The sequence below is a fragment of the Macaca mulatta genome, chromosome 8, assembly GCF_049350105.2.
Source record: "Macaca mulatta isolate MMU2019108-1 chromosome 8, T2T-MMU8v2.0, whole genome shotgun sequence".
Taxonomy (NCBI): Eukaryota; Metazoa; Chordata; class Mammalia; order Primates; family Cercopithecidae; genus Macaca; species Macaca mulatta.
Window position 1 is genome coordinate 134,863,528 of NC_133413.1, and position 16,981 is coordinate 134,880,508.

A 16,981-nucleotide genomic window follows, 5' to 3' on the forward strand; every position below is an offset into this window, starting at 1 on the left:
GTCCCAAAGTTAATTTATTGTCTTCATCTACGAGAAGAGCAGTTGTTGCAACTTCCCTGAAACATCTGAGTCATCCTGAAGCCACATGGGCAATTGGTTAGAAAAATATGCCATGGGTCAAGGGATGTATCCCTGTTTCTAGACAAGAACACTCAGGGCTGTTCTTTGTTTCTCAGCCACATAAAGGAAGAAAGTAAAGGCTGTCCCTAAACCCACGGGGAAGAATTGTCCAAGTTGACACAGAAACCAAATGATAATTAGGTAATCAAAAGTAAAGACCACAATAGGGGACTCAGAAAAAGAAATGTTTCACTAGGGAAGGGAAACGACAAAGGTCTACAAAGGAATGTCCAAGTTCAGGTCAGTAGTGGCAAGCAGGACAAGATTCACATGGCCTTGCCATTTGTAACCAAAAAGCAACATCACACACAGGGGCCTATCATGGGGAGGGGGGAGGGGGGAGGGATTACACTGGGAGTTATACCTGATGTAAATGACGAGTTGATGGGTGCAGCACACCAACATGGCACAAGTATACATATGTAACAAACCTGCATGTTATGCACATGTACCCTACAACTTAAAGTATAATAATAATAAAAAAATTAAAAAAAAAAAAAAAAAGCAAAAGTCATTCCATTAGCAAGGAGATGAAAAAGAACTGCTGAAAAGCCATCTCCGGTTTTCCATCCTGGAGCAGTTCACCTACAGGGGACTGGTATAATTACTGCCAGGCTTAATATTTCACATTAGACCTTTTCATTTAAAACTTGTAAATGCGAAATTCCAGGTAATCTTTGCAGAAAAGGAGAGACAATAAACAATTCATTTAAGTGGTCTAGATCTAGAGAAAGTAAATATTGCAGAGTCATTTGTCCCCAGTGTCTTCTAGCAATATGCCAGAACAGACAGGCAAATGGCCCATAACCCAAAGGCAAACAAGGAAAAGGAAAGTTAAAAACCTCAGGACCGGTTCAACGAGACCTCTCTCATAAAGCAGCAGTAGAGCGGAGAAAGCAATCAGGAAACTGGCAAGTGGCAGCCTTTGGAAAGCTCTTACAGAGAGCACAAGGAGGACAGATCCACAGCCGAATAATGGTTAACATCCCATTGTGCTGAACCCATTTTCAGCTGTGAGGGGCCTTTAACCCTCCCAAGTAGGCCTCAAACCCAATCTTAGATAAGTCCTTGTCCTTCATCGGTATAAAAATATATTCCCCTACTTACCCAAAGTCAGTCAGTTGGTGCTGCGCAGTCTATTTCTTTTGGGTTGAAAGTCTCACCTCAATAAAGTCCTTGGAAGCTGCCACAGGAAATGTTACTTAAAAGGAATTTTGTTCCAGACCCAAAAAGCAGGTTCTTGGATCTCAGGCAGGAAAGAATTTAGGGCCAGTCACAGAGCACAGTGAAAGAAGCAAGTTTATTAAAGACTACTCTATTACAGAGTAGAGTGTTCTCAGAAAGCAAGAGGAGGACCCCACACCAAAAATTATGTAGCTAGCTAAGAATAATGGTCTCATGTGCTTTAGTACAACAGCTTGTGATCCGCTTGTGACAGAGTATTAGTGGTGTTATTCTCTGTGTAACTATTGATTTCAGCAAAAAGTTATGAATATATTATTATCTTTGAAGAGAAACCTATTCTTAAACTAAGAATGCTTTCTGTTCTCAAGATATCAGGACATCAGGACATTTCCTTAAGTTCTGGGTCTTGTTTAGTGAGTAAGAATCATTAGCTTGTTCCCTCAACCAAAAGGTCTTGTTACGGGTAGAGGGTGTCCAGGTTCATGGCATCTTGAACAAAGAATTGGACAAAATGTACAAACCAACGAAAGAATGAAGCAACGAAACCAGATTTATTGAAAATGAAAGTACACTCCACAGGATGGGAGCAGCCCCTATCTAGGGGCTCAATAGCCAGGTTACAGAATCTTCTGGGGTCCAAATACCCACTAGACGTTTCCCATTGGTGACCTGGTGTTCACCCCATGCAAGTGAAGTAGTGGCCTGCAATCAGAGGCTGAAGTGAAGTTACAAAGTTGCACTTCTATGCAAACGTCTGATCGCAGGTCATTATTTCATTTGCATGGAGTGCACACCAAGTGGTCAATGGGAAACCTCTAGTGGGTATTTGGATTGACTGGTGGCTTTCTGCAACCAATCAGAGGTACTTTCAATTTTCCATTTGCCCTGCAGAAAAGCAGGTTTGCAAAGGGAGTAACCTCTGGTCCTTTTTGTTACTTAGGCATAGAAAGTTGAGGTTTTCCTTTTGATTTAGTTCTAGGAAGTCAGTGTGAATCAGCCTTAGGTTTCCTGCCTCCACACCCTATTCTCCTGCCTCAGTCTTATGATGGAGAATACTTAACTTTCTGGGAATGTAACCCAGCAGGTTTTGCTTTATTTAGATTTTATTCAAGATGGAGTCACTCTGGTTTGGACTCCTCTGACAGTGGGAGTGAAGTAGAAGTGATAGGGTTTCTTTACAGTTCTTATATCCAACTATTTGATTTAGTCTATAGGGAATTCCCCTTTGTCTTCTTTAGGCATATTGAAGCATTTCAACAGGTATTTAGTACCTGTGAGCTAGCCAACTTGTTACTTTGTATCTTTTTAAGTACCTACTCTTTACTAGTTATTGTCTGAGGCACTATAACATCTCTATTCACTATAGCAATCTTCTGAAGATTAGATTCCATTTTATAAGTGAAGATTACAATTTTGAGGGGTGATATGATTTATTGGAACTCAGATCCTTCTGACTTTCAAATAGCTGTTTCTTGGACCAAAGGACAGTGAAATGGTGATGACTATATCTGCATGAAAAGGGAACAAAGAAGCTGTCTGACTCTTCACTTTCAGCAAATAAGGTGGCTGCTGATGCTAACCTGAGCGCAGCATTAGGCTATGGGAAAGCTTTCTCCAAATTCAAATAATCATTTTGTTACAGGAAAGGGGTCCCAATCCACTACAACAGGGGGTCCCTGGATCTCATGCAAGAAAGAATTCAGGACAAGTCTGCGTGCAAAGTGAAAGCAAGTTTATTAAGAAAGTGAAGGAATAAAAGCATGGCTACTCTATAGACAGAGCAGTCATGAGGGCTGCTTGTTGCCCATTTTTATGGTTATTTCTAGATGATATGTTAAACGAGGGGTGCATTATTCATGCCTCCCCTTTTTAGACCATATAGGGTAACTTCCTGACGTTTCCATGGCATTTGTAAACTGTCATGGCGCTGGTGGGAGTGCAGCAGTGAGCACGACCAGAGGTCACTCTCGTGCCTGTTTTGGTTTTGGTGGGTTTTGGCCGCTCCTTCACTGCAACCTGTTTTATCAGCAAGGTCTTTATGACCCGTATTTTGTGCCGACTTCCTATCTCATTCGGTGACTTAGAATGCCTGAACCATTTGGGAATGCCGCCCAGTAGGTTTCAGCCTCATTTTACCTAGCTCCTATTTAAGATGGAGTTGCTCTGGCTCACGCGCCTCTGACAATTTCATGTTCATTTTTCTCTTTGAATTCATGAGCAGCACTGAAGAGAGTGCATGAGGTTTCTGGAAAATGCCAATTTGAAGTCTTTTAGTCCATAAGATTCCCTGTTATAAATTTCCTCCCCGGCTGAAAAAAAGTAATGGTTGACCATAAGAAAGATGGCGGCGGCAGCTTCTCCCCGGCAACCCGACGCCATTCTCCAGCAATCGCATCGATACATTTAGTGCCTGCCTGTTTGCACGTCATTTCCGGCACTGGCATGGCGGGGTGAGCGGCCGGCTGCCTTATTAAGACTCAGACTTTAATCAGCCTGGTGAGCCCACTCTGAGGAGATGGAGTATCGCTGAGGTGATGGGAGAGAATGTGGTCGTTAGCAACATGGAGAGAGAAAGTGGGAAGCCCGTGGCTGTTGTCGCAGTTGTGACTGAGCCTCGGTTTACCCAGCGATACAGAGAATATCTCGAGAGGCAGAAACTCTTTGATACACAGCACCGTGTGGAAAAGATGCCGGATGGCTGGGTGGCGCTACCAGTGCTGGGAGAGACGCTTCCAGAGCAGCACCTGCAGGAGCTGAGAAATCGTGTTGCCCCAGGCAGTGCCTGTATGCTGACGCGGCTCCCGGATCCTGTTCCTTCAAAGAGGGCCCAGGGTTGTTCACCTGCCCAAAAATTGTGTCTTGAGGTGAGTCGCTGGGTGGAGGGCCGGGGAGTCAAGTGGTCAGCCGAGTTGGAGGCTGATTTGCCCCGATCATGGCAACGGCATGGTAATCTCTTGTTGCTGAGTGAAGACTGTTTCCAAGCCAATCAGTGGAAAAATCTGGGACCGGAACTCTGGGAGACCGTTGCCTCCGCACTTGGCGTCCAGCGTTTGGCAAAACGCGGGCGGGTATCACCGGATGGCACTCGAACTCCTGCAGTGACACTGCTGCTGGGTGACCATGGCTGGGTAGAGCATGTGGATAATGGTATCCTTTATAAGTTTGACGTGACCCAGTGTATGTTCTCCTTCGGAAACATCACTGAGAAGCTTCGAGTGGCATCCTTGTCCTGTGCTGGAGAAGTGCTGGTGGATCTCTATGCAGGGATTGGTTATTTTACGTTGCCTTTCCTAGTTCATGCTGGTGCTGCCTTCGTCCATGCTTGTGAGTGGAATCCCCATGCTGTAGTTGCTCTGAGAAATAACCTTGAGATCAATGGAGTAGCAGATCGGTGCCAAATACACTTTGGAGATAACAGAAAACTGAAGCTCTCAAATATTGCAGATAGGGTGATTCTGGGGCTGATTCCCAGCTCTGAAGAAGGCTGGCCCATTGCCTGCCAAGTGTTACGGCAAGATGCTGGAGGCATTTTGCATATCCACCAAAATGTGGAATCTTTCCCAGGGAAGAATCTTCAGCCTCTTGAAGTCAGCAAAACAGAGAAAGAACATTGGCTGTATCCTCAGCAAATTACCACCAACCAATGGAAAAATGGAGCTACCAGGGATACTAGGGGAAAAATGTTGTCACCAGCCACCAAGCCAGAGTGGCAAAGGTGGGCAGAATCTGCAGAAACTCGAATCGCCACTCTTCTTCAGCAGGTGCATGGGAAACCGTGGAAGACACAAATTCTGCACATCCAACCAGTGAAATCCTACGCTCCCCATGTGGATCACATAGTCCTGGATCTGGAATGCTGCCCCTGTCCTTAAGTTGGCTAGAGGAGGTGGACCCTGGGACACATGGGATCCATGTATGAGTGGTCCTTACTGTATCTGTTCAGTCGAGGTTGTCATCCCTTTTGTCCCCTGGTGATCAGTGTTTTTCATATTTTGTAGCCCTGAAAGCAGGCTCTAGATCAATTCAAATTATTTCATTTGTCTTCCATTGATAACATAGAAAATGAAATACCTATTTGGGAGAAGCAGCATGGCCCACTGAAATGAGGCTCAGTTGTGCAATTATGAATTCCAAATTCTGACCTCAGTTCTGGAATTGAAGTTTCAGTATGTTTTGGCCTCGGGTTTTGTTATTTGCAAAAGGAGAGTTTCTTTGAATTGTCTCACATCGCTATTTATTAAGCAGCTATACACAGGACATTGATTATTTTAAGAGTGAAAGACACAGTACTTTTTCCAAATTGCTCTGGCTACCATATAGAAAATTGACTGGAGGAGGGCCAAGATGGAAACAGGGAGACCAGTGAGGCGGCTTCTGTGGTTGTCTAGGTCTGAGGTGATGGTAACTTGGACTAGGGTGGTGGTAATGGGACGTAGATGGATATGATAAATAAAATTGACAGACCAAGCAATGGAATCAGAATAAGTCCTTAACATGATGGTGCTTTGTTATTATGACTAAATTAGAGAGAGAAGGGAACAAAAAATATTTTAGTGTATTTACATTCCCTTACTGTGGCATTCCTAAATGATTGTGGGGGGATGTCTTATAAATTTGATTTGTGGTAGAAATATGGTTAAGAATCACCAGTCTATTTTTCTTTTTTTTAAAAGCTCATCTGCTGAGGACGAATCACTATTCTAAATCATAGGGAATCTAGATTTCTAGCCTCAAGCTTGTGCAATAGCTGCCAATTAATAGCTATTAAAGTTCCTATTAAAATCTTAGATTTGTATAGGCCTCATACTCCCTCTTCATCTTCCTACCGTGGCTGAGAACACGAGGGACAACCTAAGAAGCTATAAGGAATGTGAAATATTCTGCAGAGCATTTCCAGCCTCACCTTATTTTATGGCTGTCTGCCATAAAAGATGGTTTGCCATTGGAGTGACTAATTGTTCGTTGTTTTTTGTTTGTTTGTTTGCTTTTTTGTTTTTTTGAGACAGAGTCTTGCTCTGTCACCCAGGCTGGAGTGCAGTGGCACTATCTCAGCTCACTGCAACCTCTGCCTCCCAGGCTCAAGCGATTCTCAAGCCTCAGCCTCCCAAGTAGCTGGGATTACAGGTGTGCACCACCATGCCCAGGTAATTTTTGTATTTTTAGTAGAGATGGAGTTTCACCAGTTGGCCAGGCTGTTTTGGAACTCCTGACCTCAAGTGATCTGCCCACCTCGACCTCCCAAAGTGCTGGGATTACAGGTGTGAGCCACCACGCATGGCCCTGGGTGACTAATTGTTGATTACCACTCAGAGCTTTGTTTTGGTGTATTTTAAAGCTATCTAGGCTGATTTGCTAGGTGAAGGAAATATAGAAAAGTGTGGCCTTATATGATCGTACCTGACATTTGGCTGACTGGATTTGGGCATGGCTACTCATCTTTCTCTTGCAACAGTAGCAGTAAGGACAGGTTGGTGCTGTTTGTGTTATCCAACAAATATTAAGTGCCTATTATATACAGAAGCCACAGGAAACATAACGATCCATTAGATAGAGTTCCTGTCTCTGAGGAACCCACAACCTAGCAGCCAAAATAACAAAGGTACTCAAAGAAAGACTTGGAGTGCAGTAAGATAGGTGCCATGGAAGTGGTAGCATGTTGTAGGAATGCAAAGATGGGAAAGAATAGTTCTCAGAACTGAATAGGGAAGTCTTCAGAGGTAGTGTTTGAATTGGCTCATGAAAACTGGGTAAGATTTTGATGGGCAGGTTGCAGGTAGAAATAGGCACTAGTAGAAGAGAATAACAGATGCAAAAGTTTGAATCCTCAGAAAATGGTATGTTGTCATTAGATAAGTTTGGAATAGAGGAAGCAGTGAGAGATGTGTTGAAGATGGGGGCTGTTGTAAGGATTAAAAAGCACTGTGTCTTATACACAGTAATCCCCTAGGGAGATGTTAGCCAGCATGTGATCCCACCACAAAAGCAAACAGCCTGCTTATTTCCATTCCCATCTCACAGAGTGGCCTTCCTGTGTTACCTTAATCATCTTCTCTTGTTTCTTGTTTTGTTTTTTTTCGAAACAGAGTCTCGCTCTGTCACCCAGGCTGGAGTGCAGTGGCGCAATCTCTGCCCACTGAAACCTCTGCCTCCTGGGTTCAAGTGATTCTCCTGCCTGAACCTCCCAAGTAGCTGGGACTACAGGCATGTGCCAACACACCTGGCTAATTTTTTTGTATTTTTAGTAGAGATGGGTTTCACCGAATTAGCGAGGATTGTCTCGATCTCCTGACCTCGTGATGTGTCCGGCTCGGCCTCCCAAAGTGCTGAGATTACAGGCATGAGCCACCATGCCCAGCCAATCATCTCCTCTTTTACATAATGGGTTTTTCCTCACTTGTGTGCCCATGGCTTGCTGTCCTCAAATTAATGCTAAAGATAGCAACCTGGAGGTTAAGCCAACATGGGAAGGGAACAAGGAGAAACAATGGGGAAGATGAGCCAGAGAGTCATTCTGGGGACTGAGGATTTGCCTTTTTGCCATAAGCGCTGGATAGATAGCTGATGTCAGGTGTGGCCAGTTGAATTCATTCGACCAACAGTTGTTGGACTCCTGCATGCTTGTGCTCTCCGTCTCTCATATATATATAATATATATAAAATGTAAACATATATGGGCCCTGTGTGTGCAGTGATGAAAGACTGACATGGCTCTGCCTTCATATTATTTATTTATTTTTATTTTTTGGAGATGGAGTCTCACTCTGTCGCCCAGGGTGGCGTGCAGTGGAGCAATCTCAGCTCACTCCAACCTCCACCTCCCAGATTCAAGCAATTCTCCTGCCTCAGCCTCCTGAGTAGCTGGGATTAAGGCATCTGCCACCATGCCTGGCTAATTTTTGTATTTTTGGTAGAGACAGGGTTTCACCATGTTGGCCAGGCTGGTCTCGAACTCCTGACCTCAGGTCATCCACCTACCTTGGCCTCCCAAATGCCTTCATAGAATTTAGATTCCACTCATTCAACTTCTGACTCCTCTACTTTCTGTGTGACCTCAGGCAAGTCATGAAACTCTCAAGATTTAGTTTCCTCATCTGTACATTAGGGTAAACAATTGTACATATCCTATAGGGTAGTTCTTAGGCGTAAATGAATATATGTTAAGCTGTCATCATCGTGACTCACTGAGTGGTGAATACTTTTGTGAAATAAAAAGTATCTGAGACAGGTCTCAATCAGTTTAGAGGCTTATTTTGCCAAGGTCGAGGACACACGGGAAAAAGACACGAGTCATAGTAGGATCTGTGGCCCGCACTTTTTCCAAAGAGGATTTTGAAGGCTTCAGTATTTAAAGGGGAAAGTGAGGGTAGGAGGGCTAGGGGTAGAGGAAAAAAACGAAAAGGAGTGTAGGTAGTGAGTTAGGTGGTCATATTCTTATGAGGCTTTGATTAGTACTCACTGAATCCACGTTACATGTGAAGTGGGGTAGAGGAACAGTCAATTATGTATTTGTCTGGACTCAGCACATCTGCATATGTCTGGGGTGGGCAGAGGGATGGTTTCTAGTCTTGTCTTTGTGCTGTATCTGTGAAGATAAGCTGTTTACATTGTCAAGGTAAGGGAGACCAACTGAGGAGATATGTAACCTTCTATCTTGCAGCTGTGTTTAGGCAAAAGGAAAGGCAGTTTTTTTGCATGATTGAGTTTCCAAGCTTCACTTTTCCCTTTGGCATAGTAAGTTTGGGGTCTCCCTTTTTTGTTGTTGTGGTTGAGATGGAGTTTCACTCTTGTTGCCCAGGCTGGAGTGCAATGACGTGATCTTGGCTCACCACAACCTCCGCCTCCCAGGTTCAAGTGATTCTCCTGCCTCAGCCTCCCAAGTAGCTGGGATTATAGACACGTGCCAACATGCCCGGCTAATTTTTGTATTTTTAGTAGAGACAGGGTTTCTCCATGGTCAGGCTGGTCTCGAACTCCCGACCTCAGGTGATCCCCCTCCCAAAGTGCTAGGATTACAGGTGTGAGCCACTGCGCCCAGCCTGGGGTCTGACATTTTATTTTCCTTTCACACTTCATTCTATCAGTCTTTGTATATGATGAACCACCATTTCCCAATTTGGCTGTGAGGGGTTGCTGTATGTCTGGCCTACTTGAGGCAGAATGTCATTATTTTGAAAAGTCATTCACTGGTTAATTAGGAGATACTGTGTACTCTCTCCATTAAGAGAGAGTGCTTGGAGCCAGTGACATAGAGATGAATAAAACTGAGTCCTGCCCACAATGGGATCACTCTCTGGTGACACGGATACAGAGAAAACAATGTCAATGCTGTTTACTAAGTGCTTAGATAGAAATATGGGTTTTTATGGGCACACATAGGAGAGGCAGCCACCCTCATTTGAGGATGTGGGTTGAGGATTGGACAGGGTGACTGGGAAGGTGGGAGCAGGGATGCCTAAGGGAGTGTTAAAAGAATGAGCAGGAAAAGTTAATGTGTGAATGGAAGAACAGAAGCCTCCCTTAAGCTTTTTCTCTACTTAAGCATGTTCATTTACATTTCAATTTTCTTTGAGGACTTGCTGGGTTGCCCTAGTTGGGAAGAAGCATCTTATGGAACCAAGGAAAAAAGACTGAAGGGTTCAGGAGGCTCATGGGGTCCTTGTCATTTCAGTCCAGCAATTTGTATAAGCTCTAAAGGCTTCCCATGCAAGCTGCAATATTAGTTGCCAGTCAATGCAGCCACTTGATAGCGATATTGTGATTTTTTTAAAATTAGTAATTTTTTAAAACTCCCTCAAACTTGAGCTGCTTTATTAACTTTGTAATTTTAAAAAATTATATGAGTTAACTAATATATGAGTACAATATGTACCTTTGAAATACACAAATAGGCCTGGTGTGGTGGCTCATGCCTGTGATGCCAGCACCTTGGGAGGCTGTGGCGGATGGATCACCTGAGGTCAGGAGTTTGAGACCAGCCTGTCCAACATGGCAAAACCCTGTCTCTACTAGAAATGCAAAAATTAGTCAGGTGTGGTGGTGAGCTCCTGTAATCCCAGCTACTTGGGAGGCTGAGGCAGGAGAATCTCTTGAACCCAGGAAGTGGAGGTTGCAGTGAGCCGAGATTGCGCCACTGTACTCCAGCCTGGGCGATAGAGCAAGACTCTGTCTCAAAAACAAAAAACAAACAAAACCATACACGAACAGAAATTAAAAATGGTAGAATTTAAATTTCATTTTCTCCTACCCTGGGCACACGTGACAAAATCCAGTGTATATCGTTCTGAACAGTCTCAGGGTACAGCCATTTTATATTGCACAAGCTGTAAAAGTAGTAATTTTCAAACTAAACTATTACTTAAAATGATCACAAGTATTTAAAATGTTTAAAATAAAGATCCAACCCTGTTCACTTGGGAAAGTTTGGCAGTTCCTTAAAATGTTGAACATAGGGTTATCATATGACGCAGCAGTGAATTAACCAAATAAATAAGACATGTGATAGAGGTATATACACCCAAGAGAATGCAAACATGTCCACACAACGGCTTGTACATGAGTATTTGTAGCAGCATTATTCATAACCAAAATGTGGAAACCCAAAGTCCATCAACTGATGAATGGTTAAACAAAATGTCATATCTATACAGTAGAATCTGTAAAAAGGAATGCAGTACTGATACATGGTTTCTGGATGAACCTTGAAAACATTATGCTGAGTGAAAGAATTCAGTTGCAAAAGGTCATTTATTGGCCAGAATAGGCAAATCGAGGAAACAGTTCCCAGGTGCTGGGGGGAGTGGAGACTGGAGAATGACTGCTAATAGGTACTGGGCTTCTTTTGTGGGAAGATGAAAATGTTCTGAAAATAGATGGTGGTGATCACTGCACAACTCTGTAATATATGAACCAGCTATTTAATTGTATATTTTTAAAGGGTGAACTTCCCTACTTGCTTCAGCAACATATATACTAAAAGGGTGCGTTTTGTAGTATGTGAATGATATCTCAACAAAGCTGTTGGGGAAAAAAAAAAAAAAAAAGGAAAGAAGTTGGAAACATTTCCTACAGGAAGGAACACCAGAGCTGCATTTTATTATTTTTAGGGTCTTGCTTTGTTGTCCAGGCTGGAGTGCAGTGGCGCAATCAAGGTTCACTGCAGCCTGGGCACGGTGGCTCCCACCTGTAATCCCAGCTCACGCCTGTAAACTTTGGGAGGCTGAGGAGGGCGGATCACCTGAGGTCAGGAGTTTGAGACTAGCCTGGCCAACATGGTAAAACCCTGTCTCTACTAAAAATACAAAAATTGGCCAAGTGCAGTGGCTCACGCCTGTAATCCCAGCACTTTGGGAGGCTGAGGTGGGCGGATCACAAGGTCAGGAGTTCGAGACCAGCCTGGCCAAGATGGTGAAATCCCATCTCTACTAAAAATACAAAAATCAGCCAGGGGTGGTGGTGGGCGCCTATAGTCCCAACTACTTGGGAGGCTGTGGCAAGAGAATCGCTTGAACCCAGGAGGCAGAGGTTGCAGTGAGCTGATATGCCACTGCGCTCCAGCCTGGGTGACAGCGAGACTCCTTCTCAAAAAAAACAAAAAAACAAAAAAACCCCACAAAAATTAGCCAGACGTGGTGGCAAACACCTATAATCCCAGCTACTCAGGAGGCTGAGGCAGGAAAATCGCTTGAACCCAGGAGGCAGAGGTTGCAGTGAGTGGAGATCGCACCACTGCACTGTAGCCTGGGTGACAGAGTAAGACTCTGTCCCCCCACCAAAAAAAAAAAAAAAGACTCACTTGCAGCTTTGACCTTCTGGGCTCAAATGATCCTCCTGCCCCAACCTTCTGAGTAGCAACCTCCCCCACCCGCCCCCACCCCCCCGAGTTCAAGCAATTCTCCTGCCTCACCCTCCCAAGTAGCTGGGATTACAGGCATGCACCACCATGCCCAGCTAATTTTTGTGTTTTTAGTGGAGACGGGGTTTCACCATGTTGGCCAGGCTGGTCTTGGACTCCTGACCTCAAGTGATCCGATCCACCCACCTCAGCCTCCCAAAGTGCTGGGAATACAAGTGTGAGCCACTGTGCCCAGTCATAATTTTTAAATTTTTTTATAGATATAGGGTCTCACTATGTTGCCCAGGCTGGTCTTGAACTCTAGGGCTCAAGTGATCCTCTAACCTCAGCCTCCCAAAGTGCTGGGATTACAGGCATGAGCCATGGTGCCTGTCCTAGAGCTCAATTTTGAATAGGATCAACCAGGTAAAGGCAGAGGAAGTGAGGGCCCCTTAACCTCTTCTCCAAGATAAGCTATTTGTCTCATTGAAACTTTCTCTTCAATCTTACAGTTACCATTGTGTGTTTCCTGTAGGCCCTTCTCCAGATTCTCCAAGTTGATCCCAAGAACCTTTTCACTGAGCCCAGAATTGACTCACAGTATCCATCCTAATTCCCCTTTCTCTTAAAAAGGAGAAGCTGGAAAACTCAAGTACTAAATTTCCCAGCCTCTCTTGCACAGATAGTGGCCATGTGAACCAGTTCTGGCAAGGAGCTGCAGGCAGAGGTCCCCAGGGAGGGCTTTGGGTCTCTGACCCTGGAGATGTAGCAGCCATCTCTCCAAGCATGCTAAGACTGGCAGAGCAGCATTGTAGGACTCTGATTTCTTAAGGGGATCTCTGATCAGCTACACAGCCCTGAAATAGGTCTATCTCTGAACTTGTCATGTGAAAAAAAAATAAGTAAAATAACTTGCAACCCCACCCCCAAGTCTATTTAAGTCACTGTGGGAATTTTGTTTTTTAACTTACAAACAAATATTTCTACCTGATATTCTGAGTACTAGATTAACCAAATAAATGAGACATATATAATAGAGGTGAGTAAATACAAACTGAGCAGGAATGCTCACAGAGCTCATACGACCCAAAACAGGGCATCTTGAATCAATTCTTTTTTTCAGATGTTTCAACTGTTAATGCTTCCATCCAGTGAAAATGCTGTGGAAATAAAAACTTCATTCATTCTTGAAATTAATTTATCCATGACTTCAAGGACTGACTGCCTTTGGTCTTTTTTTTTTTTTTTTAATCGAAGTAATAGATACTCAATAATGGGATTCGTTCCCTGAACAGAATCTAACTCAGGCTGTAGCCATAAAAGCACAGAAGCTTAGCTACTAGACCACAGGCTGGAGTGTTTTGTTTTGTCTCTTTTCCCTTCTCTCTCTTCTTGCCCTTTCATACATGTTTTTGGGGCCCCATAACGTACCAGACACTGTGGCAACCACTGGGAGTAAAATAGCCAACAAAACGAGACTCAATCCCAGACTCCATGGACCTTATACTCTAATGAGAGGGATAGACATTTATCTAATAATCACACACAACATACAACATTTCATATAACAACTTGCATTTTAGTAAATGCTGGGAGGAGAGATTCTCAGGGTACAATTGGAACCTATGACAGGGGTTGGCCTGGTCAGGAAGGTCAGGGAAGCCTTCCCTGAGAATTTGATGACTTAGCTGCGAGCTGAATGGTGAGTAGGAATTAATGAGTGGCTAAAATGGGGAACAGTTTTCCAGGCTCTGACAGTGTGAGCAAGTGCCATGTGGAGGAGTTTGAGGGGCCAAAATGAAGGGTAGGGTGGATGGAAAGGAAAGAGTAAGGGGTGAAGGAATGTTAATTAGGCTGCAGAGTTAAGTGATGGTCAGATCAGGCAGGGCGCAATGTAGGCTATATTAAGAACACCATCCCAACAGCAATGGGATGTCATTGAAGGGTCTAAGCAAAAATGTGACATGGTTAAATATGTGATGTCTTGCAAATTCAGTTCATCAAAATCCTAGTATTCTAAAACATTTTAAAATATACTCAACACATACATTAATCCCCAATATTCCTTAATCTGCCCACCCTCATTTCCAACAACTGTGGTGACATGGAATTGTACAAGGAATTGGCTTCATATACATAATTCATAGTCAATACATTTTGTGTTTACCTTCATGGGAAAAATGCTGGCTCACAGAATTAGTTGACTCAGTTGGGATGTATTCTTCCATTTGCTGGAAAAGTTTGTGTAAAATTGTTATTACTTCCTTAATGTTTGTTAGAAATCCTCAATGAAGCTATCTGGGCCTGGATTTTTTTCTTTATGGGAAGATTTGTAACTATAAATTCAATTTCTTTAAAAGAGTTTTTTAGGGTATCTATTTCTTGGCTGAGCTTTCGTAGTTTGCATCTTCAAGGAATTTTTCTGTTTTATCTAATTTGCCAAATACACTGATACAAAGTGTTCAAAATGTTCCCTTTTAACAACTGTAGAATCTGTAGTATTATCACCTCTTGTTACTTATACTGATAATTTGTCTTCTCTATCTCTTTCCTGATCAGTCGGCCTAGAAATTTATCAAACTTACTTAGCTTCTGAAAGAATCAGCTTTTGGTTTCATTGATTTTCTCTATTGTATTTCTACTGTGTGTTTTATTTTATTTTATTTTTTGAGAGGGAGTCTTGTTCTGTCGCCCAGGCTGGAGTACAGTGGCATGATCTCTGCTCACTGCAACCTCCCCTTCCTGGGTTTAAGCTATTCTCCTGCCTCAGCCTCCCAAGTAGCTGGAATTACAGGTACGTGCCACCAAGCCCAGCTAATTTTTTATATTTTTAGTACAGACGGGGTTTCATCATCTTGGCTAGGCTGGTCTTGAACTCCTGACCTCATGATCCACTCTCCTTGGCCTCCCAAAGTGCTGGGATTACAGGCATAGCCACCGCACCCGGCCTACCTTTTCTTTTGATTTCTGCTCTCATATTTCTTTTTTTTCTACTTACTTTGGACTAGACCACCACCATTTTTTGCTCCCCACTCTTCTCCTTCAAGGACTGCAATTATACACCATGCATTTGGCTGCCTGAAGTTGTCCCACCCTTTAGTGATGCTCTTTTTATTTTGGTAGGAGGTATGTGTCTTATTTTGTTCTTTTTACTCTCTGTTTCAGGGAGGTTCTACTGCTATGTCTTCAAGTTCACTAATCTTTCTTTCTGCAATATCTTATCTGCCATTAATCTCATGTAACATATTTTTCAATCTCAGACATTGGAGTTTTCATCCCTAGAAGTTTGATATGGGTCTTTTTATACCTTCTCTGTAATATCTTCAGTCTTTCCTCTGGTTTCTTGAATATATGGAATATAATTATAATAACTGTTTTAATGTCCTTGTCTAATAATCTTCATCATCTGTAATTTCTGAGTCAGTTTTGACAGAATGTTTTATTTTATTTTTTGTTTGTTTTGAGACGGAGTCTTGCTCTGTTGCCTAGGCTGGAGTGCAGTGACACGATCTCACTGCAACCTCCGCCTCTTGGGTTCAAGCGATTCTCCTGCCTTAGCCTGCTGAATAGCTGGGACTACAGGTGAGTGCCACCACACCCTGCTAATTTTTGTATTTTTAGTAGAGACAGGGTTTCACCATGTTGGCTAGGCTGGTCTCGAACTCCTGACCTCAGGTCATCCACCTACCTTGGCCTCCAAAAGTGCTGGGATTACAGGTGTGAGCCACCGCACTCAGCCTAGAATGTTTTATTTTTCTTATTATGGGTTGTATTTTTCTGTTGCATGCCTGGTAATTTTTGATTGGATGCCAGCCATTGTGAATTTACTTTGTAGATTATTTTCATATCCCTAAAACAGTTTGAACTTTCTTCTGGAGTATGATTAAGTTATTTGGACACGGTTTGAATGTTTTTGGGTCTTGCTTTTAAGCTTTGTTAGGTTATTCTAGAGCATTTAGTCAAGGGATATTTTTTCCCACTACTGAAGCAAGACCCTTCTTAGTACTCTAACTGGCACCTTGTGAATTATGACCTTTTCCACTTTTGCTGACGGGATCAGGAATCATTCACCATCCTGTGTGAGCTTTGAGTATTGTTTCCTCTAATCCTTTCTGATGGTTCTTTGCCAAGCCTTTGGTTATTTCCTCTCATGCATGTACTGATCATTTAGCTTAATACTTTAGAGGAATGGTCAGCAGGTCTCTGGAGTTCTCTCTGTGTCGCTCTGTCCTCTCTAGTATTCTACCCTGTGAACTCTAGTTGCCTTGGGTTCTCAGGACTCCCACCTATATCTCCTCACCTCATGGAGTCTTCTGGGTTCCCTTTCCCCATGCCAAAGCCTTTCTTCAGGCAGCAAGTTGGAGCAATTATATTGTGCATCTTGTTTGCATTCCATCTCTCATGGCTCACTGTCCTTCACAGCCTATGTCCAATGCCTTCAGGGCCATTGTTTCATATATTTTGCCCATTTAAAAAAGTATTTGGACGTTTATAATTACTTTCTACTTAAATTTACTAGCTGTCACAATCATTATTGAAGAAATTCACTCTTGCAATAATATACATATGTACTTCAGTTGACACAGAATTTCAACATGTAAAGCATATAAGAATTTCTTGCCACAATCATGTTTAGAATGCTTACCTATAAGGGGAATATTAAAATGTTAGTAAGTACAATGACTTTTTTCATATTAGACATGATAAACAGCCTGCAAGGTTACTTGACCATTGGTCACACAGAATTTCAGACAGATCAGAACCAGTGTCAAAATAGGTATTTGTCCTTTTGGCTTTTTAAAGGTCAAGGCTGAATCAAAGGTAAATGAAAATATTGCATGAATA

General features: G+C 43.0%; 1 protein-coding gene and 1 long non-coding RNA gene across 2 annotated transcripts; both read left to right on the top strand.

The window, feature by feature from the left end:
• Nucleotides 1-3,732: 3,732 nt before the first annotated feature.
• TRMT12 (tRNA methyltransferase 12 homolog) lies at nucleotides 3,733-5,772 on the top strand. The gene has a single exon (XM_001101713.5). The coding sequence runs from the start codon at nucleotides 3,840-3,842 to the stop codon at nucleotides 5,175-5,177; it is 1,338 nt and encodes a 445-aa protein (XP_001101713.5). The 5' UTR covers nucleotides 3,733-3,839; the 3' UTR covers nucleotides 5,178-5,772.
• A 2,918-nt stretch (nucleotides 5,773-8,690) lies between these two features.
• On the top strand, nucleotides 8,691-10,723 carry LOC144330852 (uncharacterized). Its single transcript, XR_013397423.1, has 2 exons — nucleotides 8,691-9,150; nucleotides 10,383-10,723. It is a non-coding gene; the product is annotated as an uncharacterized LOC144330852 (long non-coding RNA).
• Nucleotides 10,724-16,981: the final 6,258 nt, after the last annotated feature.

Coding starts and splice junctions, on each gene's coding strand:
- TRMT12 (XM_001101713.5), top strand. CDS start 3,840: ATGGGAGAGAATGTGGTCGTTAGCAACATGGAGAGAGAAAGTGGGAAG.